This window comes from Labrus bergylta, chromosome 4 (genome assembly GCF_963930695.1).
Source record: "Labrus bergylta chromosome 4, fLabBer1.1, whole genome shotgun sequence".
Lineage (NCBI taxonomy): Eukaryota > Metazoa > Chordata > Actinopteri > Labriformes > Labridae > Labrus > Labrus bergylta.
In genome coordinates this window covers 25,450,630-25,477,837 of record NC_089198.1, presented here as the reverse complement: position 1 = coordinate 25,477,837, position 27,208 = coordinate 25,450,630, and the positions used below count along the sequence as shown (strand labels likewise).

The 27,208-nt window shown below is 38.0% G+C and overlaps 1 protein-coding gene across 1 annotated transcript; it reads right to left on the bottom strand.

The window, feature by feature from the left end:
• Window positions 1-205: 205 nt before the first annotated feature.
• On the bottom strand, window positions 206-27,208 carry LOC109984987 (pituitary adenylate cyclase-activating polypeptide type I receptor). The gene is made up of 13 exons (XM_020635175.3): window positions 26,917-27,208; window positions 26,107-26,215; window positions 13,486-13,593; window positions 11,980-12,080; window positions 11,528-11,625; window positions 10,817-10,949; window positions 10,349-10,502; window positions 7,267-7,327; window positions 7,059-7,128; window positions 6,429-6,523; window positions 2,383-2,512; window positions 1,700-1,741; window positions 206-1,460 (listed from the first exon to the last, which is right to left on the bottom strand). The coding sequence occupies exons 1-13, from the start codon at window positions 27,028-27,030 to the stop codon at window positions 1,314-1,316; spliced, it is 1,362 nt and encodes a 453-aa protein (XP_020490831.1). The 5' UTR covers window positions 27,031-27,208; the 3' UTR covers window positions 206-1,313.

The following is a 27,208-nucleotide window of genomic DNA, read 5'->3' as shown; positions in this document are numbered from 1 at the left end:
TTTTGCTCAGCTTTCCTATACATGGAGATATTGCACAGTGGGTTGTAAAGGGTTATGTTGGTTGTTCAAAACACAAAACTTCAATGAAGGCTACATTGAAGGTTAGGGTCAGTAAAATTCAATTTAGGTGTACATAAAAAAAAAAAATCCTTCATTGGTATTTTCTTATAAATAATTAATATACTATAACACAAAACCAGTGCTGTTTCTTATCAAACCTCATATCTTTTATTACTGTGTTTTTCTTTCTACACAAGCCAACTCCCCAGATCCAGGATACAATGGAAATACAGTTATACAATTAAAAAAAAACCTCCAATGTTAAACCTTTATGCGTACTGGCATTGACAGCTGAAGTGCTTGATTTTACATTACAGTGCATTATTTGTGGTCTATACAGACCAGAGATACATATAAATAGAACAGGGATGAACAACTCTGCCTTTCTCTAAATCACTGCCATGAAGAAATAGACAAATCATAAATGGGCTATGAGCTTAAGAGAAACTGCAGACAAACACATGAATGTTAAGACACTGTTTCTGTTACAATTGAAATGCTTAGTCTCGCTCTACCGTACCATTTAAGGCAGTTTACCATGAAATCCTGGCATCTTATTATTTATATCTTATAACCTGCTGTGTGAAATATGTATCAAACAACAGTATAAAGACAAAAACTAGGTGGGGAAAAAGAAGACAAAACACATCACACACAACATTAAATACATTCACTCTGGTCCATCTGAATCTTCATGTTTAAAAAGTCTGTAGCAGCAAGTTAATTGTTGAAAAAAAAAAATCCTTTAGGATACTGAGTCAAGATCAGTCCTGCACATACTTTTAAACATGACTTTCTGTTCAGTGCAGCACAGAACATTTAGATAAGAGTTACATAAATTATCCAAGCAAACATGTCCACTGTTTCCACTGCTGTCCCAATGTCCCAAACATTTGATCATTTTTGTGGTCCAAACTGTAAGCACAACCTTTTAAAATCATCCTCATGCAAGCTCAGGGACAGCTCTGTCTTTAGTTTGGTGTCATCTTTCCAGTGTTACCCCAACATCTGTACAAATTTGGCACCAGGCATTCTTTACCCTTTTGCGTTTGCTGTGATGCAGCCATTCACTAATACGCTAATATACTGCATCCTGATGCAACATTTCCGCAATCATTCACCAGTGCTCTGCTCATTATTGTCTGCTCACAGAGGTTTTGTATAATTAATGCCATCAGTGAGTTGAGCATTTGCCTCTGATGTTTTGCCTGACATTTCCACAACATCTTTCTGTCATTGAAAATTTCCTAAAATCATACTGTAGAGATGTTGCCGCTAGAAGGAGGCCTCCTGAGACCCCCACGGGCTCGAATCGTGATCTGTGTGATACTTTGCTTTGCAGGGGTGAGATGGTTTTGATTGCGACACTTCCATAACCATCTGCGCAGCTCTGTTTGGACCTGCAGACAAACACATGTGTAGATGACTAAGGAGTCTGGGGGGACATTGTCAGAATTCAAGTTACTGCTGGTTCTGTTCTCAGACTGAGCTTGACATCAGAGAAAAGACAGCCACATAGTGGATATAGTAAATGCATACTGTTAAACTTGTATAATGGCACATGTGTCAGCTTAAGATTCCTCCTTTTTTCCTCCTAGGTAACTACCTATTCTTCTTCTGTTGTCACCTGTTCACCTACCTCTCCATTCATGAAGCAGTAAAGCAATGCCACCACAAAACCCTGCAACACAGACAGACATGGACACTGTTTTAAAATCTAAACCATTCAATCATACAAAACTCATTCATTCAAATAATCAATAAATCTAAGAATAAAAGTGAAAATGTTTTATTATGACTACTTTTGCACGTTCATTTTTCAGTGTAAGCATTGATGAAACATCATATAAAAACATTTAATTACACCCTAAAAATGTTCTTTCTTCAATTGACATTTAAGGCATCAAACTTTTATGGAGTTTTTTATGGTGTCAGGCTCTCATATTAACCAGCCTGCCTTTAAGGACCTTTTCATCAATATGAATTTGCAAATAAATGATCATCTATAAAGTTTTGATCAGACAGCACATGAAGTGAATTTTCTACTTGCCAAACTTAAACAACAACACAGATGCTTCAGAGTGTTTTGGAGTATACCTGCAAATATTCACCCTGAATAGCCTACAGTAGTAGTCCATTAAAGATTATTTTTACCAATATGACTTGTCCACTTGACACTAAATAATGAGTCTAATATAACTGCTTGAGTTTCAGGCCTTTACAATCCACATATGATCTTAGGTAACTTTAATGAGCTCTGTCTTAATTAAGTTTGTTATTGTGCAGACCTGATGTTGTGTATTGCTCTTCATTGATCTGTACCTGAAAGGATCCCAGCCCCAGCTCGATGTAGAGTCTCGCTGCCACTCCAGTGTTCTCAGGCAAGAAGGCAAACACTGTGTAGTGCATCCCAAACAGAGGGATGAGGAACAGGGTGGATTTAGCTAGCCTCCTAAAGAAAAGAATGAAAGAGGAAAAACGAATCATAATTCCACATCATATTAAAATATCCAAATATTAAATTATTTGAACGAGAAGGTCCCTTTTTCTGAATCTTTTAACTTTAGCCCGTGACAACGTGAAAGCAAATTTCTCCCAGGAAAAGAACTGTTCAGATTTCATCCCATGAGAAATGTCTGTAATTTGGTTTTAATCTGTACTCTTTTTAGTTATTTGAAGTGAGTAGAGTCTCTATTTAGAAATTGTGAAGTAGCGTAAAACTGTGCACCAATAGGATTTTGGGCTTTTTTAATCAAAATGTTAGGGCATGTTGTGCATTGTTCACATAAGTTTCCTGGCCAGTGTCATTCAAAAATGATCAAACCACAGTCTCACAGTCCAGGTTAAACAAAGTTCTTTGAGTATTGAATTTTAAAATGAATAATAATTACTCAGGTTTTTATCTTTTATCTGACTTTGATTATTACTTATAGTATCTCATGTATCGTCTTAGCAACAAAACTCCACAAATGCATTAAATATAGCCTTTCAGAGTTTACATATACAATTCAGCTTCATCAGTGTCAGGCTAATGATGCTCTAGATTAAGTTCAGTGGCGATTCTAGGGTCTGTTGGGGCCCTAGGCAAAAATGGGGGGGGGGGGATTTATTCTGTTGACGCTCAGAATTGACATTCTCCAAACACATCAACCACCCCATAGAGTCCAAGCGCCAAAGACCTTCTGTCAAGTCACATTTCCATGTTATCTGTTGTACTAAATCATTTTCTTGTCTGTCCTGATTGAAATCAGTGTTGAAGTTTTAAATGCCAGAATGCAAACTCCATTATTCTGCAAGGTGTAATCAGACTTAGACTGTATGTGGCAGATATCAAAACTCTCAAACTGACCTTTAAAACAATATCGTCATCAGGCCAATCAGAGGATCAGATTGAAAATGTCAAAACACAAAAATATGACGCATTTTCCTCTAAGCTTAGTCTCAATCAGATATCTCAAAAAAGCATAAATGTTTTTTATTGCGGTGCCTTTACATCATTACATGATTTTGCCAGTTGTCACTTTAAAGAAAGATAGCTCCACGTCATGTCCCACAAACAACACAACTAACACTGAAGCCCCCCTATTTGATTTTCATAATGAAGATGAAGATGGTGAATTACCGGAGCACGTTTAAAGATCAAGATTACAGAACATAATCTATCACAGTTCAATAAAAAGGCTGAGTCTAATCCTGATAAAGATGTCCGCACGTTGCTGATTCCTCCGATGATAATATCAGTTTCAAAGTATCTCAGTCAAGTTGTAATATGTAGTAAGACACAAAAACAGTCATCTGAATATTCTTAATAACAAAGATACTCACTCTGATCCGAAATAACATCACTGACTAAGCATCTAAAAAAAAGAGATTATTTTCAAGCCTATAATAGGATTGTGTTTGTCTTTTGTCACAGCTGGGATTGCTGCTTCTGTGTAAACTTCACAGATCCGTCTGAATCAGATTGGATTTCGAGAGACGAAGGGATGAAGCCTTTGAAAGATCAACAGCCTCTGAAGTGACGGAACAATCCTGTCACACTCCTCGTGATGAGATGATATCTATTTCTGGTATCCAGGTGCTATTTTTAATGTGCTGCACTCATTCTATATTGATACAGCTGAGCAGGAACCTGCACCGAGAAACCGCATCTGAAAACGGAGGGAAAGATTTGTTCCCAGAGTAGATTTAGAGACATTTTTTTTTTTTCTTAAACTTTTAGGAAGAAATATTTTATATAGGGATTGCGTCAACGAAGTTTCCTTTCCATCATTACAGAAAATTCATTAGAGAAACAGCCATCCCTCAGTTTTACCTACACTTTGAACACTTGAGCTTCATCGCTTAAGAAGCAACCTGTTTCCAAATGTATTGCATTAAAAAAAGAGACATAACTATCCAATTTTCCATGTTATTTCATGTTTATTCGTATAGGGACAAGTACAGAGCGAGTAAGCTGACGCCACACACTACTGCATTTATAGCCTAAGCTCATTTGCAATCCTGTGTCCCTAGATGGTCCTTTAAAATAAAAACAACTCAACAACAGATACACACAAAAAATAACAGAACCAAACAAGCACAACAATAAAAAGACAAATCAGTACAGGACACTATAAAGCCTCCTTTCTCTGTAGGGGATTTTTTCCACCTCGTTATTTATCTGCATGTGATGATTTTCTATAAATAGTTAATGCCATGCTGTGATACTCTGTAGCTGCAGTGAAGCGCTACTATTCTTTAAACTGCATGCTAACATCAATATGTAGAACCAACAACCCTTATGCACATATGATCATCAATATGTTGAGGAGAATGAGAAGTATTGGCATGCTCACATTCCCTAATAAACTTGGATACAAAGCTTACCCTTCCCGATCTGAATGTCAATAGTTTTATACTTAAGTGGCTGCCCTGTACACAGCGCTGTCATGTATGACATGTGTATCTCGGTGCAGGTGACGGCAGGAAACATCATGTTGACACTAAATGAGATGATTCACCACACACAAGAGGGCTGAAAGACGTCTTCTTTTTAATTCCACCGATAAGCTACAGTTTTAATTTGTCGACTACAGAGCTTAAATGGAGTGAAAAAACATGATTACATTTACTTTGACTAAATACAACATACCTGTTTGGCCTGCATGGCTTCATCAGGTATGTTGTATTAGGCAAAGTAAATGTAATCATGTTTTTTCACTAAATTTAAGCTCCGTAGTCGACAAATTAAAATAGTGGCTTATCAGTGGAATTAAAGAGAAAGTCTGGGCATCACCAGGATTATTGCACTCAATTCTGTGTTGGACGTTAAACGTCTGTCACAGTGTAAACAATCAAAAAGAGGTTTTGTCATACTGGTCATAGTCGGATAGTGTTCTTTTTCAGAAGCTCTGAATTCTTGGAGGGAAACTAGTGGTAGGACCTCACACATACCTTTGTAAGGTGTTGTGTCCGCAGGCAGACATGAAAGAAAAAAACTACCAAAGGAAGACTACCAATGTGTGGCCTTCCTTAATCACTTCTTTGAATATATATTGTAAATCTTGCCCATACCAGAACCTTTCTTTATTTGAGATTCAGACCTTTTGGTGTTTTTTTTACCTTAAAAAGCTTCAATTTAATAGTTTTTGAATCTTACTTTTGTTAGGTTTATTTTTGGGCTGTTCATGCATTTATTTGAGAGACAGGACAGTGGAGTCGGAAATTTGGGGGAGAGAGAAAGATAGAGAGAGAGAAAGATAGAGAGAGAGAGAGGGGAATGAACCGCAGGTTGGGTTCGATGCCGGGCGGCCCGCTTTGAGGACAACAGCCTCTGTACATGGGGCGTGCAGACTAACCACTAAGCCACCGACGTCACCAAATTCAATTCTTAAACAGTCCCAGTTTGAATATTTAAATGAAAATAGGAAGGAAGGTGAAGTCAAATGAATGTCCATACAAAGGACTTTGTTTGTTTCAGGCAGCGCTCTAAAGTCGCGCCTGCATTAGCTGATTGGCTTTGTGTGCTTCCTTCAACCTTCGCAATCAGTGGTCCCTTCATCAGCTGCCGGCTTCCTGCTGTGAAACAACATCTAATCTCATTGTCAGGAGTGCAAGTCAGCTTTTACAGCCCGGCACTTCTCACTTGTAGCTCTGCTGCTACACTACTAACTGCGTCTCAGGTTTTAAGGTCAATGACTTACGGAAATGTAACATTCATGTATTCACAACGTTCCTTCTCGGGTTCTCCGAAAGCTCTTTCAAAGACGACTGATTGTTCTGATTGTAGAGCTAACCATTTTTAAGGTTTCAAATGTTCCCTAAGGGACTCTGAAGATTGTTTGTTTCTCTGTACAACTTTAAGGTCCAGTTTGTTTGAGACTCACATGAAATGTCCGGTGTCATTGTTTCCCGCCATGGCTGAAGATTTGAGCTTTTGAACCAGAATCCGGATCACATTGATGAAGATGACGATGTTAACCTGATAGAAAGATGATCACACATATGCTTCATTACCCAAGAGTTATTTACAAAACGCTCAATATTTTAATAGACAAAAAAGATAGCTACTATCCAATTCCATCAATAAAGACTTAAATTCAGTTTGAGTGATTTGCAGTTGATTAATCTTGAAACTTCTCCGGAGAAGAGATGGTCCAATCATGGATTCATAAATTCATTTGTAGTTAGTAGAACCACTTTTCTGATATAAACAAGCATGTCTCTTATTTAAACATGTGTTCTAAATCAGAATGATTTTTATCCACAAGAACATTTTAGTTAGCAAAATTATTACTGTTATTATTGTTCAGGTCAAATGTATATTTTGGACATCTTTGAACTCTTAAATGAATAAGAATCAATTGTAACACCTGAGAGGTAATGCCAGGAAAGATTCAAGGATAGAAACTATTTACAAACATAAACCCAACTGTGTAGCTTAACTGACCAGTAGCCTCAAAGGGCTAAGCTAACGGTCAGTTGGAAGAGAGGCACTTTACCTGATCTTAACTCACCAGCAGAGAGGCTGTTATCGGCCCTTTAATAATCCACCAAATAGCAACATTTTCTGTGTCATCCCAGCAACTGAAATTGAAGCCAAAAGAAAAAAATAGAAAATGTAACAATCCAATCAAAGTAACACACACAGCAATAAAAACTACAACTCGTATTTCTGATGTTTAACACTGTTTGCCAAGCAGTCAGAGGCTGTTTGTATCGTACCCGCTGTCGTCAAAGAAAAATCTGGTCAACACCCAGAGTATAAGAACTGTTGACGGGAGTCCTACAAAAGAAGAGCAGAGATTCATTGCTATGCATTGTGTGTCTGCCTGGATAAAAAAAGCTTACATGTTCACTGCATGTTGGAATAAAACATTTCTTTAAGCATGCATTGTGTTTATCAAAAAATCAATTTCCTCTCCACACCTCCATGTTTGAAGAAGAAAAATACAAAGGTTAAAAGAAGGCTGCAGCTGAGAGAGTAAGCTAGAGTTCAAGCTGCGAAGACACTGATAAAATACATCAGAGCCACTATGCATGATGGGTAAACATGGCAGATGCAAATAAACACATAAACATAAACCACGGGTTGTAAATTAACCTCAGGAATGACACATTGACGTCCAGAGTTTACTTGGATAACAGTCCATAATCCTGCTGTCATTTTGCAGCATGCATTGCAACAGCTTCAGGATATACTTTGTCACCTTGCATGGATGCAGAAAAAAGTTTCCAGTAGTGTAGGGTTAGGGTTTCTGTTCAACTACAAAACAGCATTTACTGTCATTGCACACAGAATACATTACAGACAAAAACTCTGCATCAAGCAAGACATTAACTCATCTCCTCTTATTTATTTGGCTTTCTAAGAATCAGCATGAAAAACCTATATGCTGCGTTGATTACATGTGCTTCCTTTGGCCAGTGGAATGATTTTTACAGAACTTCAAGTTTAACATGGAGGAGAAGCTAGAATACATGTGCAGAGTGCAAGAAAAAAGGGTTCAGATCTGCTTATGGGTAGACACATTTTGTCATCTACTAACCTCAACAGAGGGCTAGGGTTAGGGCAGAGCATGCCAGTAAGATTCTGCCCCAAAGTAGATATATTTCAAAGATTGAAAGTAAGGGCGTACATTGGTATCAACACTGGAAGGGTTTGTTATATGGGTTGTTGAAGAAATGGAAAGACAAATTATATTAATTCAAATGATGTAAGAACTATGACAAGGTATTAATGTATAAAAAGAAGTGTACAAGGCTGTGGTGATAAGAATTCCTCCTCTGCCTTCTGAATCTTTCCCTCTACCTTTCTACTTTTGTGTCTGTTATAAATAAATTGATGGATCCCATTTCTAGGACCAAAGCACCTCCACGCTTGGCCAGGTCTACAGTGTGGCTATCAGAGATGTGCTCTTTTCTTGTGTGCAGCCATGTAAGCATGAAACTGCTGTGATGTAACTTTTCTTCAGGGACTGTCATATTTTTTTCTCCATTACCTACAACATGTAGGCACAGCTGCAGCAGATTGCCATCCATGGCAGCCATTCAGAAGTCAGACTAATCAGAAAACTGGAAGGTCAGATTAGTTCAAATGACAGGTTCTATGATGCATATAAATGTATACAACGCAGATTAAAAGTACAGGGAAATATTTTGGCCTGCAACAATATTCCAGCTGCCATTGTTTGTAATTACATAAGAGTTTTACTCAGTAACGAAAAGCTCTGAAGTGAACCACAAACAGGACATGCTGGACCAATCATGAGCACTAAAAACTGTCTCAAGTTTCAACTCCCTTAAAAACTATTTTCTTCTTTGGGTGCTTGTGGAACAGTGGTTCGTCTGGCACCAAATTTACAGAGGCTAACGTCCTCCAAGCAGGCCGTCCAGGTTTGAATCCGACCTGTGGCTTCTTTTCTGCATGTCATCCCCCACTCTCTTTCTCCCCGATTTACAACTCTATCCAAAGTCCTATCTCTCCAATAAAGACCCAAAACGCCCAAAAAGTAAATCTTTAAAAAAAAAAACTCAGCTTCGTACTCCCGAACCTTTAGGAGGTATGCTGCTGCTTCTCACATTCACTGCTGCTCTAAATGGATTTCATTAGAAACAAGTGCTTCAACATCAAACTATGCAGGAAACAAAAAAGACAAAGGGGTAGCAACAAGAATCAGACTATTGTAATCAGTTAACTGAGCAACTCATAATAACACAAAGCAAAGGTACCTTAACATCTGTAGAGAGTTCAAGATCCAAAAATTAGGCCAACATCCCAGATAGAGGCGATGAAACAGTGCAGCTGTAATCACGAAATGCTTAAACAAGACAAAAGCTAATGTTGAATCAATGTCTAAAATTAGATTACCACCTCAAGGCGAATATATAATGTGGTAAGAGGTAGACTTAAAAACCGTAAATCATTCAAGTGTCATTCAGTGTACTGTAATCAAAGAGCAACAAACAAAAGACTCAGATTACCATATGAATCACAACCTGTGTGTACAAAGCCTCACAAAGAACAGCTGTTGTATAAAGTACACTCTTATGTGGTTTTCTTATCTGTTCAGATGAGTGAGGTGACAGCACTTAAACCAGCCACCCATATGCTCAAGGTAAAACAAATGCTTAATTTGATGTCCTTTTTAGTTTCTGTGAGGTGTGTCCAGATAACAGAATGCAAAGGGATTTTAGAGGTGTTTGCATATGAAGTAAATAAAAAGATCTATTTGAACGCTGGGAAAAACAAATGGACTTAGAAACTGGTCAGAAACTTAGTGTCCAAACATTTGGTACATTTGTTGCTTGGTTTGAATAACTGAAAACACTGCAGTGCACAAATGTGCATGAATGACACAAGGTACATTCAAAGATGACTTTCTCACTTTAAATGTGCAATATTTCAGTATGAAAGGCAAAGGAAACTGCCCTCAATCCCAAACAAAACAAGCACATTTAATTTGAACATGGTCATGATAGAAAAGCAAAAGAAAAATTTCACAGAGTAATACTTGTAAAGTTAATATTGTTCATGGATTCTGATATAGAAAACATATTGCACATGATAATGAACATAATATAGTCCAATATTAAAAGTAATATTTCCCACGATATTAAATAGTAATTTTTTTGAAAAGTAGTTTCAACAGTTTGGATATATTATGAGTTTTGTGGATAATTAAATTAGATATTTTTCTTCTGTTTATGTGTGTCTATGTTTTTTTTAGTATCATATTCATGTTCATATCCTAGTCTGTCCTGGTCTTTCCTTCCTCACAGAACCCTTTTCAGAAATTCTATTTACCCCATCCAATCAGGATGTACCACCAGAAGTATTTCCTCTGAGAGACGAAGGTCAGGGCCAGTAGCGTCTGCAGATACATGCCCTCCACCAGCAGCCAGAAGTAATTGGCCAGAATGCTGAATTGGAAGAAAGCCACAGCAGACTTGCACACTGCCTAGAGACGACAACACAAAACACAGTAACTAATGATGTAGGGGTTGTACTCTTAACATTTAACTCACACACATGTTCAGTTGCACTTCAAAATTCAACCCGCCTTATAAAAACATACATGCTTATAACTATTGTTCTAAAAAGAATTTGCCAATGTTGTTGATTAGTACATGTTTTTTTTTCCATTTAGTATTAGCCACATGTTTTTCCTCTCTTTGACTTGTCTTCCCTGTCTTTTTCCGTCTCTAACTCAATCACACAGATGTAGGTATCCGCTGTACGACAGGGACATGATTGGCTAATGAGCGTGCTCACCGTGGACACTGAGCAGTGGTCCAGATTCTCATCAGCAAACAGCACAGTGTCTTTGATGAAAACAGCGCTGGCTCTCAGGACGAAGGAGGAGAACAGGTTGACGTGGATATAGTTTCTAGTGCAGCGAAACTTCCTGAAAGAAGCACAAAAAAAGATTATGTAAAACAGCACTCATTTCCATTGTATCAGCTTTTAATGCAGCGTTATGTTAAATATCCACTTGCAGCTTAACTAATTGGCCCTTTCTAAACTCATCTCTGTGTGTGTGTGTGTGTGTGTGTGTGTGTGTGTGTGTGTGTGTGTGTGTGTGTGTGTGTGTGTGTGTGTGTGTGTCAATACTCTATGGTTGGCTGGTTAGAAAACATTGTATAAATGATACCTGCCTGTGGCAGACTCACAGTGACAAAATATTTTTAATTAATATCTCATTATACAATCACAACTGTAAAGTATTTACACTTTGAATCCTCAGCCTTACAGACATGTTGTCGATCAAACTATCTATATCTGAATGATTGCTAAATGATTGGATATTTGCGCCCCTTTTGAAATGTAACAAGCTGCAATTTGAAAAATGTTACAGCTATAAACTCCTCTTAAAGCGTCAGTGCAGTACCTTACAGCATTAATGTTGGAGTCCTAGTTGATGTCTATGTTTTTCCACTGTGTGTATGTGTGTATCAAGGACAGTGTGTGCTTCTCTGGTCTTACCTGAAGGCTGTGAATACCACAATGGCTGTAATAAGAGAGATAAGTGAGGTGGCATAGCCCACAGTGTACACCTGTCTGAATGTAGAGAGGTAACTCGTCTGGAGAGAGAGAGAAAACAGAGTGGGTAAACATGAAGGAACAAATAAATGCTTGGGTGAAATGTCCCTCACATTACCATCTATGTAAGTGTTTGACTTGTTAAGTAGCAACATTACAGCAAGCAGGCTTTGTATACTGCACACTGCAGTGGCATGTCATTTAATCCATGCATTCCACTTATTGACATTATTCTCAATTATTATTGACCAGTGTGGCTCCAATTGAGAAAGTATTCACTTAAGCAACGAAGGAGTCAGAGGTACAGTAAAGGAAGCTGTGGTGGAGGACAAAGTGAGAGGAGACAGAAAGATGTGATTAAGGTTCATTGATTGGTCTGATTACAACATGCTCACCTCAGTCTCAGGCTCGTTGTCGTCACTGAAAGTGCATGCCTCCTCGTAGTGTGGATACATTTCAGACCAGCCGCCCTCTGTACAGTTTCTGTAAACATGCCCTGTGAGGGGAATGTGGCGTTGTTCAACCATCGCAAAGATTTCACAGAACGTCTCACAAAATAAACTCAGAAAATCAAAACAGAATTTGTTAATTATTAGCCCCAAAAAACTGCTATAATGACAGCTACATGGATTTAGAAAGCTGTCATTCTTCCACATTTGAATGGCTTCACTGGCATTTCCTCTTGGACCATTACACTCCATCAGTTCATCCAGTCAGAAAACGTTTAACGCTTTTATGTCATCGTGTTCAAGTCCTCTGACAGTCAGTTCTTGTAAATGTCCATTTGATAGCAGAAGGGATCAGGAGAAAGTTGTGAGTTTCGTGTCTTCCAGCAGTTGGGTGTTTGGGGGATTTTAACATCTTTATGTTTTCGGAGCAGGTAGACCATTCAGGCTAAAACACAAACACACACACACACACACACACACACACACACACACACACACACACACACACACACACACACACACACACACACACACACACACACACACACACACACACACACAGAAATGGGTGGCAATGGATTTTTCTCTGTTCCCTCTGTTCACTCTCAGTCTGGTCTAACGGAGTGATCTGCAATTCAGATCATAATGAGCTACAATTTCCATCAAGGTTCAGCCTGACCCCACTTCCCATAATGATAATGATGATGATGATGATGATGACGATCATAATGACAATCCTAAGACAACAGGAAAAAACAGTCCTACGTTGTTTATTTACAGCCTGCCAGTAAACGGGAAGACCAAAGGTACCAAGATTTTTTTTTTTTTTTTTTTTTTAAATACACTAGCTTTCTAATAAACACTCAAATGTGACGAATTATTGATAAAAGATTACTTCATACACAACACTTAATTATTTTCAACCATGAAATTATTTTTCAGATTGAAAAGACAACAACAAAGACGTTTGTCCAAAGTCAAACAGGACATAAACTCAACTCTTGATATGAAACGTCCCGATTAAGAAAACATCTTTATGTCCTCAACAATCATGTCATCAGAAAGTGTCTCTTCTGGTGACATGAGCGCAATTTTTCTCGATCCACAAATCCTACAACAGCCCGAGAAGACGTCAGACTGTGATGTTTCAAAGCCTGTACACAACATCTCACGTCATTTCTTCAGCCAGAAATTTCCCAGGTCATATATAATCCTGCCAACTAACAAACATGAATATTTCATCACTGTGCGCCTTCATCAGAGAGACTCCAGCTTGCAACAGCACTGCAGATTACACTCCGCTCATAAACTCAGTGGTGGAGTCACACTGCACCAGCTGAAAGCACGACTCCTGTATTCTTGAACTATTCTGTTAATCAAATGAATGGAACTGAACATAAGTTCACTTTCTTAGTGGATGTTGGGATGTTGTGGAGAGACGTGGGAACCAACCTTGATTGCTGGAGAAATGCTGGAAGACTTCAGAGCAGGAAATGTTGACCACATGTCCTACATCAGCTCTCTGCCAGCAACCGATGCCGTCCCACTCTGTATTACATCCTGCAAAAAACAGACGAGAGAGTGAGACAATGAGTCTGTTTCTAATCACCTGCTCTACACCCCTTTGAGTTCACATGAAAACATACCTGAGTGGGAATTCAGGTAGTACAAAATGCACTCGTTAGAGATTAAAAAAGAGAGGACTTTATGTCTTTATGCAAGTGAAAGACTTTAACATCATAAAATGTTGAAAGTGTAAGTTAAATATTTACATATTCAATGTTTTGTGCTGAATATACCGCTGTGGTTTCTTACATTTCCCTAAGCCTCTGACTGGACTCACTAACATATAAATATAAGTAAGTTTCCTTTATGAAGCTATTTAGAATGGAAATCAGTAAAGCCATTGCAATCCCTTTGTTTCTTCTTGTAAGATTGATGCAACTACCACATATTAAACCCTCATCAGATCCCTTATCCCCTGTGGTATTAGTTAAGATTGGCTGGTTGAATATCAGATAAACACATGCCTGGATGTGTTGAACAGAAACATCCGATTTCTGGTTATATTTGGTCATAATTTAAAAAAACACACTCAGAAAGAACGGGTGCACAGAGCTGAAAATGCTGAGGATTTAATTAAAAACGGCGTTCTCTAATCCATCTCAACTTTAAGTGCTTCTTGACCTCTAGCAGGCAGAGCAACATACTCAAAGACACACATTCTTAGTTCAATTTAATGCTGAAATGAGCATGATTCTTGCCATTTGGCTAATGAGATCCAATGTTCACTCGCACTCACCGTCTGCTCTGGTCTACATCATTTCCTCAGAGAAAAATCAAAGAGGCTGCTTATAATTGATGCACGCTTTCTTTTGGGGGGGGGGGTTTGGCTTTCATTCAACGCAAAAAAAATGAGCTAAGAGGGTTTAGGAAGTGTAAATTTGTCCAACTGTATTTGCAAGATTGACATTGTAGAAAAAGGATAATCTATTAAGTTCATGCAGATTCTTCATAAAATATGAAAATAAATAATTCTTAAGACAATCAGAAAACCAAACAACTGCACTGATTTGCATGTGAAGGACTCTAAACTACAAATTAGACTTCACATACATCCTCTATTATCTGGTTTTCTTCATTTTTACCTAGACCTTTTAAAGACCTCAGGATTTTATCAGGGAGACAACATCATACTCTTCATACCTTCAGGCTTTGTAAAGGGGAGGGGGAGAGGAGCGGGGGGACCTTCCACAAGCTATACGTACACGTGTTCGGAAATGTGATTTCTGGCCAAAGTTCATCGCCCTCAATGAAAGGATAAGGATCAATTGTTATTCGGCTAACCTTTTAGTAATTCATGTCCTGTGTGTGTGTGTGTGTGTGTGTGTGTGTGTGTGTGTGTGTGTGCGTGCGTGTGTGAGTGTTTTGTTCAGCAGCTCTACCCATTCAGAGCAGACACTCTATGCTGCCAAGGGAGGGCTGTCACTAGAAAACCCTTATGATTATCTCCATGCATACCTTCCTTGGTTTGGCTTCTTTTATATCTCATCCCTGTAGAGTTCATCCTGTCAGGCAGTTCTGTGTCTGTGACACACTCAAATCAGAGGATTTGTTCTGTCTGCTGGACTGAAAGCGTCACACACAGAAACAGGAGACATTGTCATATTCTCCCACTTCTACAAGACCCCTGACACTGGGTTCTCCTAAAGGGCTTTTCTTTCTTTTTTCCAGTCTGTCAATCACATTGGATCCTGAGACAAATCCCTTTCCAAGGTTTGCTTAAAAAATTCACACTTTGTGATTCCCTGACTTTCCTCTATGAATCAGCCAAGCATTTTGTGAACACTTCGATTCTCCTAACTTTTTATTTCGCATCATCATAAAGTAAAAAAATAAATACTTTTGTAGCCCTGTAATTGACTGGCGTCCAATCCAGGGTGCACCCCACCTCTTGCCCAAAGCAGTACTAATAATGGATGGATTAGTCTATTATTGCCTAGAAGAACTAACATTTTCCATTAGCCTTGAAGTTACTGTATTTTAGTTACTTTCAAGGAGCAAAATAATGTAAGATCACTCCTGAATTAAAGCATAAAATGACCTTACTATATCATAAGACATTAAGGAAACATGCTATGATGAAGTCCCTGCTCGTCTGACAATAATGCAGCAGCCAGCATGTCCTCGTTCTATGTTTCAGTCCATTCAGGACCATTCAGGACTGGTATGGTCTGAATTTGTTTGGACCAGAGAAGGTAGACTGTTTTAAGGCACCCCACACAGCTTTTTTGGACGCCCCTTTTTTTGCTAGATATGAGACCAGTTATCACGGCAAACCAACAGGTTTTGCAGCGATGGCAAGTAAACTGGTTCAGATATAACAGGTTCTACCCGACCTAAAAAGGCCTCTGCATTTTTCAAATAATCTCCACGACCAGAAACGTGGTAAAACTAGTATAAATATTGGAGATGCTTTTGAAAATGGGGAGAGGTTAGAACACAGAAAGGTTTCAATAACAAAGCAGAGTTGGCTAAACGCTGAAGCTTCAGTGTCCCAACATGGCAATCTTATCTTGCTACTGTTTTGTGATCATTTACCTTTAAGCGCTGCTGTGAGAACAGTTTCACAAAACTGCTTGCTTTGTTGTAGAATTTGAAATAATCACAAGGTACTTGAGACCATTAGACTTTTAATCCAGTTTCAAACATTAGGTGTTTTCTGCAATGTGAGTGTGTTTGTGGATGATCAAAAGAACATTTTCTGCGGCCTGTATTCACATTCCCATAATCTGCTTAAACAGACAATTACTTTTTCTGGAAGTCTGACATAATTTTGTAGTAAATCTGCCTAAATTTCTCTAAGGAAAAGACGATTTAGGACAGTACTATTTATGAATCAGTCAAGTGCTTGACATTTTACAGTGCTCCTGACATGCTCTGCAAATTTCAGAAGGTATTACAAAAGAACAAGTTTCTCAAATCACCTCGTATGTCCTGCTGCTATAAAAAGGTGATATGATGGTCTTGTGTTATGTAACCGAAAAGGGATTTTTCTTTCAAGCCTGTCCTCATGGATCCATCTAAGGACATACAAAAACAGCCAACAGCCATGTTTTTCCCAGTTACTGTTCTTTATTTTCTAGATAAATCTGGGATTTCTTTACAGTGTATAATGGATAATTCCATATGTTTGAGGTCATGGTCTCAGGAAGCAAGGTGACAGATTTGACAGAGACACTCCACTCTGACACACCTTAATCATTGTGATAAAAGTAAACACACTGTGTATTGCTGCAAATATCTGCAGCCATCACAGTGGGGGAATGTCAACAGCAGTGTTAAATCCTTTAAAAAAAGTCAATTTATTCCCAAAGGCTGAAGCCAGACCAAAAGTCAAATACATTTTCAGACGAAAACCTCTCCTCTGCTAAAAGGTTTCGACTGCTCCGACACTACACATTTTAAGGAAAATGAAACTCTTTCAAGGAGCCCAGCGGCATTTTGGACTCAAACATAAACACAATCTACCTGCCTGTAGAAATTGGATCCACACTCCTCACTCAGCAGGATGTCGATAAACAACATTTCATGCTGAGGTTGTCATATATATTTCATCATGTTTATTCAGCCATTAATATTATATTTCTTCTTTGGAGTCAGGTTAAATTACATTTTAATGTAATCAGCACAGAAATGAAAAAATGGCCTCAACTGAAGACCCAATTTAAAGGTATAGTTTGTCACATTATCTGCCTTGAAATATCTAAGAAACACACAAGATGTAGTGGCTAATATAAGTATTTTGTATAGAAGGGAATTATTATTTTCTCTAAGGTTGAATAAATATTCAGCACCAACAAATCCTGAATATTTTTTTAGATTAGTGTTGCATTGCATTTGGGGGCGTGTCTTCTAGTGTAGAAAGGGAACACCAAACGATTTGTCTACAAGTTGGGAAGGAAGTCGTTATTGTTTACATTATTGTTACTAGCAGCCATTTCATTAGAATAAAAAGACAGGACATGAATAAACATGACTAAACATAACATCAATCAATCTAATTGAATAAATCACTTTCTCCTACATGAGAGTTATTTCACATCAAGAGTCATGTCACATCGATTTTCATCAACAACAATGGTGGTTGTTTAAAATTTAAGACAACGACTCCCATGACCCCTGGTTACTTCACAACATCATCAAACTATGTCTTATGTAATGGCTTTAATTCAAACAGAAATGACAGTTGAATTTAATTAATTAAGATTAGCCTCTGATATGCTTTCTGTTTGATGCTAATCAGCAAAATCTGTTGGGATGCTATTCCAAAGTAAACAGGTGAAGAGACTAATCATCATTACTGTAGTTTCAGTCTGAAAACTCTGTAAGCATGGCTACTATACCCTTAGTCTTGTTTCTGAACATTCAACATTGACTGCTGCAGGGACGTCTGGCAAGTAGGGCTAAGCTCTACCTTTTTTATGCAATAAAGATGTGAAAATGATTGTTTAAATATCAAAAAACAGGTTGTCTCCCACCAACTTTTCACCAATGACACAACTGTAGCATTACAGACTGTAGAGACGCTAAGAAGCTAACTTAGCATGCCTAAGCTAAAGAAAGAATCTAGTTACAGTAACATTCTTCAGTAAAAAATAATGTTGGTTAATTAAAATAACTGCATTCAAGATGCTAATTCTGTTAGCCTGTTAACAGCAATTTCTTTTATGTGTTAGCATCAAGCTAACAAACTAAGATAACTCAGATTTGCCTTTATTTGATAGTACAGTCGACAGAGAAGGAAATTGAGATGAGAGAGTGAGGAATGACCCATACATGGGGCAGCGGCCTAAACGCCAGGCCTTCTGCTGCTCTTAATCTTATCACAATAAAGAATCCATAAAGTGAAGTCCACTGGTAATTTCTCAGACAGCGCAGTGATCAACAGGCTGCAACCTCTCAGTTTTTTTTGTTTTTTTTTTTATCTCAGTGTCTTATTTTATATGACATTAGTGTAATTTATCCGCAATGCTTTTTTATACTTATTTCTGTTTTTCCCTCTCTCACAAAATAAACACCTAGCGCCCAATCAGGTGGTCTAAAAAAAGTGATGTCACCTCCAATTTACCCCAAGGATACAACACTTGGGCGGAGGTGTGTGCAACTATTCATGGAGCTCCTGGGAGTTGGATGATTCACATCAGCGTCTCCTTTGATGCTTTCAGGCTGACTCAGACAGAAATAAACGTGAAGCGAAGGATCCAGGAGGAGCAGAGGCATCATTTAGGATGCACTTTCAGTTCTCAGGTCAGTCATTTTACTGAGTGTAATACAATGAGTTGTGGTCTCACAGGTAGTAAATGAGCTGTGGGGGACTATGTGACTCATGCACAGTATTGGACACACCAGGACTTCACATTTTACTCACAGCACCTTAATGCACTCCTTCTTAAACATGATTTATTATTAGTTATTCAATTACTATTTCTTACTCTGATTGCTGATGGAGCAAATTCCCATTTTGACGCTTTACAAAAATCATGATTTTCTGACAGATTTCTAATATATGTGGCCTTTATCATGTTTAATGCAATCACAAAAATATGATTTATTTTCAACCGTTAAGGGCTGACCTAAATTCATATCAAAAGTGACTGGTATAGTTTGAGTTACTTTACCTGCAGATGGGATCTTTTGGTTTAATTGGTATCCTTCCTCTGAATGTCAATTTTCTTTAGTGGTCTGTTTTTTCCGTCTTTCTATTTGTTTACTTTCTTGTATGCTTGTTTCTGTGTTGTATCCTAATCTTCTGTTACAGCCCCAGCCTCCAACTTTAAGATTTCGTAAATAACCTAAAAACATTGTATATCAATCTCTGCCCCTGTGCATTTTGTACAAACTACTGTTATGTAACAAATGATCAATATTGCCCAAAGAACAAATGTTCATAAGCTCATTTTGATGACAATTGATTTCAAGTTATATAATGTATATTAGGACCATTCTGTTCTGTGCTCTATTTATATACCACAGTACCTATGCAGTCAAATCTCTATTGATATTTATGTATCCCAAACTGATGTGGTAAACTTTACACCAGTATAGTGACTCTTACAGTTCATTAGATATCATGAGTCTTATACCACACTTCCACAGAGTCCAAAGCAGCAGAATCAACTTTTCTCCGGTCTGCACAAGAGAATAACTTCCCAAATTATGTTTCTGTTTGTTTCGAGAAACAGCACAGATGCTTTGTCAAAGCTTGGAAATTAAATTGTTTTCTAGGGTAGTCACAGCAGTGTGAAAGTATAAAATATTTATAGATATATATTTAGCTTAGGGACTACATTAAGGCATGTTTTTGTAGGAGAAGCACTGGTGTAGTTATTTTCCAGGAGGTGCAGTTAGTGCTGAGTGGAAATTTGTGTTACTCCCAGTTCTGTTTGTGATCACTGCAAAGTTTTCATTAAAGCAAGGAGAGTTAAGCATCCATGTACTCAGATGCTCATTTAGAATCAAAGTCACATCAGGCTCTTCGCCTGTAGTCTGTTTTTTAATTTCAAAATGTTAGGCTCCACATTGCGTGAAGCCTCTGGATGCATTGATTGAATAAAACGAATATGATATTGTTCTACAGGGCATGTATTGACTGTTTTATTAGTAATGGGAACATGGTTGAATCATACTTCCAAACCCTGAGCAGCAGCCTGGAAAAATAATTGGCATGCTGTCAGCGGTAACCAAACTGAATGTGCGCTGTGTGTTTGTAAGTATGTGTATGCATATGTGTGTGTGTGTGTGTGTGTGTGTGTGTGTGTGTGTGTGTGTGTGTGTGTGTGTGTGTGTGTGTGTGTGTGTGTGTGTGTGTGTGTGTGTGTGTGTGTGTGGAAGTGTAGTGCAGTAGTGGGCCACTTTGTGTTGGATTTAACAAATGTGCTAAATAAGCTGCTACAGTCCACTTTCTCATTAGTGAGACAAAAAGAAAATGCTACTCTAATCCAAATTGAACAAACAATAACTGCATCAGTTCAAAGCCCAGCATTTCTTTTGAATGTTAAACTGGTTTAAGGAGCTGCCTTTCCTGCTGACAGGTAAAAAGTCTACTGTGACAACTGCTGATTCTCGTCATCTTTAGGGAGCTAACTTGATAGTTTTGAGGTTGGTTTGTTAGTAGAAGTTTTCCTTTCTGACGAGGGCGTCCATCATCACAAAGCTGCAATTAATAACTCACCAGCACAACAATGCTTTTCAAACTGTTCCCTGTCAAAGGCATATTGTTGTAAGGGGGACAAATCCATGTGGATACCAACAATAAAAATGGTAGGGAAGTAAATGGTTTGGAAAACAAAAGATGCTTTCAGTTCTTAATCAATCAATCCATCAATCAATCTAAGAGGGGTAAGATGTTTTTATCGCAGAGGGAAACAGCTATAGTATTTTCATGGCAGAGACTGTGGCACATTTTTGGACTCTTTGGTGGGTGGACAAAGAATACCAAACTTTAGTGGTATTTTTACATACCCAGCAGCGGAACGAATTTAACAAAAAGAAGGAAAGCTGAAGGTAGACCTGATTTCATTACTGAACATGCTCTACAAAAGACAAACAGGCAATCTGTAGGATTGGATTAGACTCATGTTGGAGAAGCCGACAACAAAGCAGCAGATTAAGCCAATACATTTATGAAAATCCTCACAGGCATGGAACGTATAGTGAAAGTTCACAGTTGCTAGGATAAAGATCCCGATATGGAATGAAAATGTGTTAAAATTGCTGCTTGCCTGGAGAGCTGATGCTCACTGACATTAGGAATAAGGACGGCCCCATATTCTGACATGTTGACAGTACGTGGGCTGACATAGACAATAATAGATGTGGGTGTCTTGAAGTACATCCCGTGCTGTCTTTGTGTATTACCCTTAATTTTACAGAGAAAACACAACAAAGCTGGTCATTTTTTAACAGTCTCTTTTTTTTCTTGACATGAGAAATATCAAGCATGTGGTTTCGTTTGTCTCATACTGTAGAAGAGTAGCAGCAAAAACAAAGATGTAACATCTTCTTTGCCAGGAATACAGAATTTGTTTGTATGGATATTTTTTCAACTCATCTTCTCTCCATCCATCCACATCTTCTCTTCATCACACACGCTTCATCTTTTTTTTGTTTTGTTTAATGTTAATTATTATAGCTCTATATCCTTTTATACCATTGTCAGTCAAGACTCCAAAATCCACAAGCTAACTTGCTTCCACTCTTAGTCATCTGTCCCACAGTACACTCTTTCATGCCAGATTATTTGTGTTACTTTATACAATTGCAACACAGCTTTTTGATTAAGGTAAACACGGCACCTGAACCTTTAGCCTGGATCCTTGATCTGCCTGTTGCTCAACAGACTGGCCGATTCCATCTATTGAAAAGAGTCTAACATATTCCTTATGTAAATTTACCTTTTCATGAATTTCAAAATTCCTTAAAAGAGGCAGCTCTATACAAAAAGGCTTTTTTCAAAGGTCCTTTCCACTGATGTGGACTAAAGGTTAAGGTTTCTAAGACTGTTTCCATCAAGCTGACTGTAGGATTGCTTACGCATTTGATTTCTAGCAAGAGCCAACAAGTTTTATTGTTCGTCAAGAAGTGGATGAAATCATGCTAAAGCAGGGAGTCCCTGCTCAAAGATAAGTCAATTAAAAATATCAACATACTGACATGAAAGTTAAAAGAGAACTGTGGTGATGGTGATGATTTAGCCAAAAAAAGAGCCACGGTTGCGTGATCTTTTAGAAGAAACATTTGTCCTCATTCATGTAACAAAAGCCACACTGACTGTAGCGAAAACCATAAATTATGAAACATATACTTGTCTTTGGGCGTCATCACAAAGGGGATTTCAAACTGTCATGGGGAGAAAACCATAAAGTAAAATTCCCTGACGTGTCAAACAGTTTGAGTCCACAATTAACAGTCATGCCACATAGGTTGATGACTAATTTCAATCATTTCCTCTCAGATAAGAGAAAAGGCTTTTCCACCCATCAGGCAGGGCTTTTCTTTCGCTGGCCTTTTTCAACAGATGGCTCCAGAGGAGGCTATACATTTAGCTGCTTGAATGTCACCTCATCAAGGATTAACAACAACTTGAGAAATTACTTTGGACACCGAGTTACCGCTTCCAGACCACCCCTGAGGGAAGAACCTGATGATGTCTTCATTTATTAAGCAGATTCCATTCATTAGACTTCAAAGGAGGATGTAATGTCTCTAGGAAATTACATTTTTATCTTAATGGGTATCTTTTTTGGCCCAAAATTTGAACATTATTAATTATCGTGTGACAGCTAGGCAGAAACCAAAGACAAAAAGTAGCTGGTTAAGATTTGACCAAAAACAACACATCTTACTGCAGCAATGACATCTACCTGGACTTATCATCTTTCAGGAGTGAGTCAGTGATCAGTGTAAGTAATACAAAAAAATCTAATCTAAACTCTGCATGGCTCTCTAGCTCTGCATTACAACAGGACACCTGAATGGTTGACATCACACTGATGGACTCACAAACACACTTACTCCGACAGCGAAACTCATCAGCATACAGTTATCTTTGTAATGAGCAGAGGATGACAACGTGGCTCCAAAGTGTTGTATCGCTCCAGTTTTGGGAGTCGTCAGGGGAAATTAGGATCACATAAGTCTTGCGGAGGGGAGTTGCCATAGCGTTTTTAGTCTGGGGCAGTTTCTATCCTCAGGAGACGTCAGGTTCATTTTAAGAGGAAGTCAATGACTCCGATATTAGAGGACACACAGGTGAAGCCTCAACAAGATATAGAGCGAGTGTGTATCAGATCTTTATGATGACAGAAATCCATATCAGTCTATGATTTCAGATGTAAAGATCAAAAAAAGGAATATTCAGGGGAATTTTAATAGGTTTTTAAACTGCTATCACATAACAAGTACCCCTTTGCAAGCAAAAAAAGAATGTAGAATTAAATAATAGGCTAATAGAGAAGTAGAAGTTCATATGGACACATACAGGATTTTTGAAATTCACCATCAGTAAAATGTGCTTGGATGGGATTTTTTTAAAATATTATCTAATGTATTGTGGTATGGCATTGTACTGTATTTGTTTTGTTATACTGTATCTTAATATATGAATTACGTTATCTCTGCTTCTATTTCCATTTCTTTCAACACCCACTGATCCACCTCCAGCAGCTAAAACGTTGTAAGTGAAGTCTATTACATTCTATTGAACATAAAAAGAATCAGCAAAAATGACCATGCCCCATTGTTTTTTTTTTTCTATAATTTAGAAAATATGTTAAGACTTTAAAATAGAGTTACAATATTCACCATTAACTAGTCCCTCTTAGCATGCTAATAACTGTTTAATGATAGTATGTTAGGAAGTTGTTGAACATGATTTAAGGTCTAATTATGCTTTTTCTCACTTAATAAGTCATTAGTAGGGTATTGAGAGCAAACTCTTAGTTGACTAGGAGACTACGGTCATGTAGAATAAGGTACTAACTGGCACTTAATAATGACTAATAAGCAGCCAGTATGCTACTAATTACCACGCTAATAAGCAACTAGTTAAAGGTGCAATATTTAACTCTGACACCTAGTGTTTAAAAATCGGTACTGCAGTCCAATTTCAAAATATTGGAGACAGCTGTCTCCCCCGCCCCCTCCTCCCTATAGTCTATGTGCACACAGGTTTCCATGTCGCAGACACGGAAGCTTCAGTGTTTAGCCAGCTCTTCAGTCTTGAAACCTTTCTGCGTTTAACCTCTCTCTATTTTTCAAATTCATCTCCAGTATTTATCCTAGTTTTAACATGTTTCTGCTCGTGGAGCTTGATAGACACATGCAGAGGCTTTAAAGGTCGGGTACAATCAGTTATATCTGAACCAGTACGCTTGCCTGCTTCCATTGCTAAAACACCTGTTGGTTTGACGTTTACCCAGCAAACCGAGAGTGTTTTCAAAACGGCCCTGTGGGGTAGCCTTAAAACCACTTAGTCCAAACAAAAACAAACCTTAATGTCTGATGATTTAGTAAGGTCATTTATGATTTAATTCAGTAAATATCTTACACATTGGGCCTTTAATGGTGAATATTATGACCTAAACCAGTGTTACTTAAAAAACATATCTAAATTTTCATGGTTAAGCTGTATAAAATGACGATTTGCTGCTTTTCTTTGACTTACGATATTTTTGTGAATATTTCTATTCAGGGACATCATCATCTTGGACTCTGGGACTTTTAAAAACGTATTTCTGACCTTTAAAAGACAAAACGACTTATCAAATAATTACTTCTCTTGTAGTAGAAATCAGGGCACAATGCAGATAGAAATAGACTTTAAAACTGAGAGCTAAAAAAAAGTCCTTAAAAGTGAAAAAGGTTAAAAGTTAAATCTTTGGTAGGCTTTATTCAACTTTCATTAAATGTGTGTGTTATCTGGTGTCAAAAAGACAGCTGGGATTTCTGATAAATAAAAAACGACTTAACATTTGGACCTCTTTCAGCCTTTGAAGTCATGTGAGTGTTTTTGTAGAAATATAACGTCTTTGATTAAACTACAGTAGACGGCATAATGGCCCTAAATTTGGAGAAATAGGCTAGATTATCAAAAAAGCCCTGGACTGGTTTTATAACCACTCAAAAAAGGCCCACAAATCATATAATCTAAAGTTTAAAGATACTGTATGATTTTTTTGTCTTGACAGTTCAAACAAAGTGTGACGTTCTAATAAAAAAAAATTATTAAAAGAGAAAATATTTACATAACATAACACTTAAACTTTGCTATTTTTATAAGGCCATAGCCTACATTTTGCTGTTGACACTTTGTTCCTCAAACCTAAGCTTGTGGTCTTTCTGATTTGGATAAGTACCCTCACTTGATAGAAATGTTTAAAACTATGCTCACCAATGGGACAAAAAGAAGATTAAACCGAATAGGCAGTTTTTTCTTGCCACTGTAACATTGCCTAAGTTGAACACTTCTTTTTTTTTCAGAAGTCAGATTTCCAAATTTGCCATAGATGCATTCTTATCCGTTCAGTCAGGCAATATTTCAAAATAAGAGTCATTCTTATTTGTCCTTGCCTATACCAAGAAAGTAAAAGCTGGCTCATCTTACCTCACTGCTCCCTAGGCTACATAATACAGTTATTAGCAGTCTATCTTATACAAACTCACTTCTTCTCACAAAAAATAATTGAGCCCTGTATTTGTTCATGTGTCATCACCTTGTTATCACTCGCATTAAAACATCTCAAGAGCCTTCAGAAAGTTTCAGCAGCATCATTTCGCTTCCATAAAGTTTTTTAACCATCTTTAATTCTCTCGATTTCTTTCCTTCAACTCTCAAACTTTTCCCCTTTTAGATTTAACCCACTTGGCATATACCTGCTATCTAGCCTATTAAAAAAAAAAAAAAAAAAAACCCACGCAGCGCGCCAAAGCTTCCAGGTTATCTCTGAGGTGGTTGTGCGCAGAGAAACACAGCAGCAGTATCAGCATCATATGCATCACACATGAACCCACCGCTTTGCTCGGTCTGGTTTTGCGCCTCGCTCCTCCTCGTCTGGCTGCACACCTCACGAGCCCTCAGGTGCTGCGAGACGATGGCGCAGTCTGGATGAATCGCCTCCGCCTGAAATAAATAAAATACGAGATGACTTTGGTTATCTACACTGAAGCAGGCGCATGCTGCACAAACAAGACGATGCCCCTCTTAGCTGCCTGGTGGCTCGGAGCAGTTGTAACGATGAGTGAGTGGGAGCAGCGGGGATGAAGGGAAGCCTTAATTATCATCAACTGGCACACCTCTTTGCATGAATCCATTTTTTTGGCACTTGTCAAGGTGTAGTTTTCAAGACAGGTTTCCACATTTTTCATTAAGGCTTGACATTTTGCTTGAAGACTAAACTCGTGCATACCTCTTGCAAAATCCATGCACAAACTTCCTACAACAGAAAACTTCTGAATTAAGTATAAACTTGCTGAAAAATCGTCATGTTTTCCCTTATGATTTTGATTTTGAATTTGTGCCAGGCAGATGAAAATAATAAATGCAGGTCGTTAATTAATGCCACCGGCTTAATGAGGACAACTCGAGACAAGTGTGTGCTAGATAGGTTGGACACAGGACAATAACATTAAATTAAACATATCATTAGGCTGCAATTTAGTCGATCGGACACTTCATTGGGAGGTTTTTCTCGTTTGCAAAAGCAAAAATGTTCAAATTCAGCTGCACTTTGAGATGCTTTTAACAAAGTTCATGGGGATTGTAGCAAAGAGAATAAGTAGCCTAGTTATTATAATAAAAAATAATACAAACATGTCACTCACTATATTCCTGCACAGATGAAAATAAAAGATGAAGAGTAAGAATTTGTCCTGGCGTCCTGGTAGCCTCTTGCAACACATTTCCATGTTATTATCTGTCTTCTTTATATTTGACATCAGAGGATAAAGAAGATGGTGTAAATCCAGGTTATTTGTTGCTCCGAGTCTCTTCAAACAGTGACTTTTTTTTTCTTCTTCAAAAGCCCCGGTGTGAGAATTCACTCTGTCAGCCTAAAATAGATGAATCCCGCGTCCTCCATGCATGCGAGCTGCTGCAAACTTATGGGAGTGAAGA

Coding starts and splice junctions, on each gene's coding strand:
- LOC109984987 (XM_020635175.3), bottom strand. CDS start 27,030: ATGTCAAATATAAAGAAGACAGATAATAACATGGAAATGTGTTGCAAG. Junction 13,594..26,106: donor AAACCAGACCGAGCAAAGCG/GTGGGTTCATGT, acceptor TGTTTTTTGCAG/GATGTAATACAGAGTGGGAC. Junction 6,524..7,058: donor CGATAACAGCCTCTCTGCTG/GTGAGTTAAGAT, acceptor TCTTTCTATCAG/GTTAACATCGTCATCTTCAT.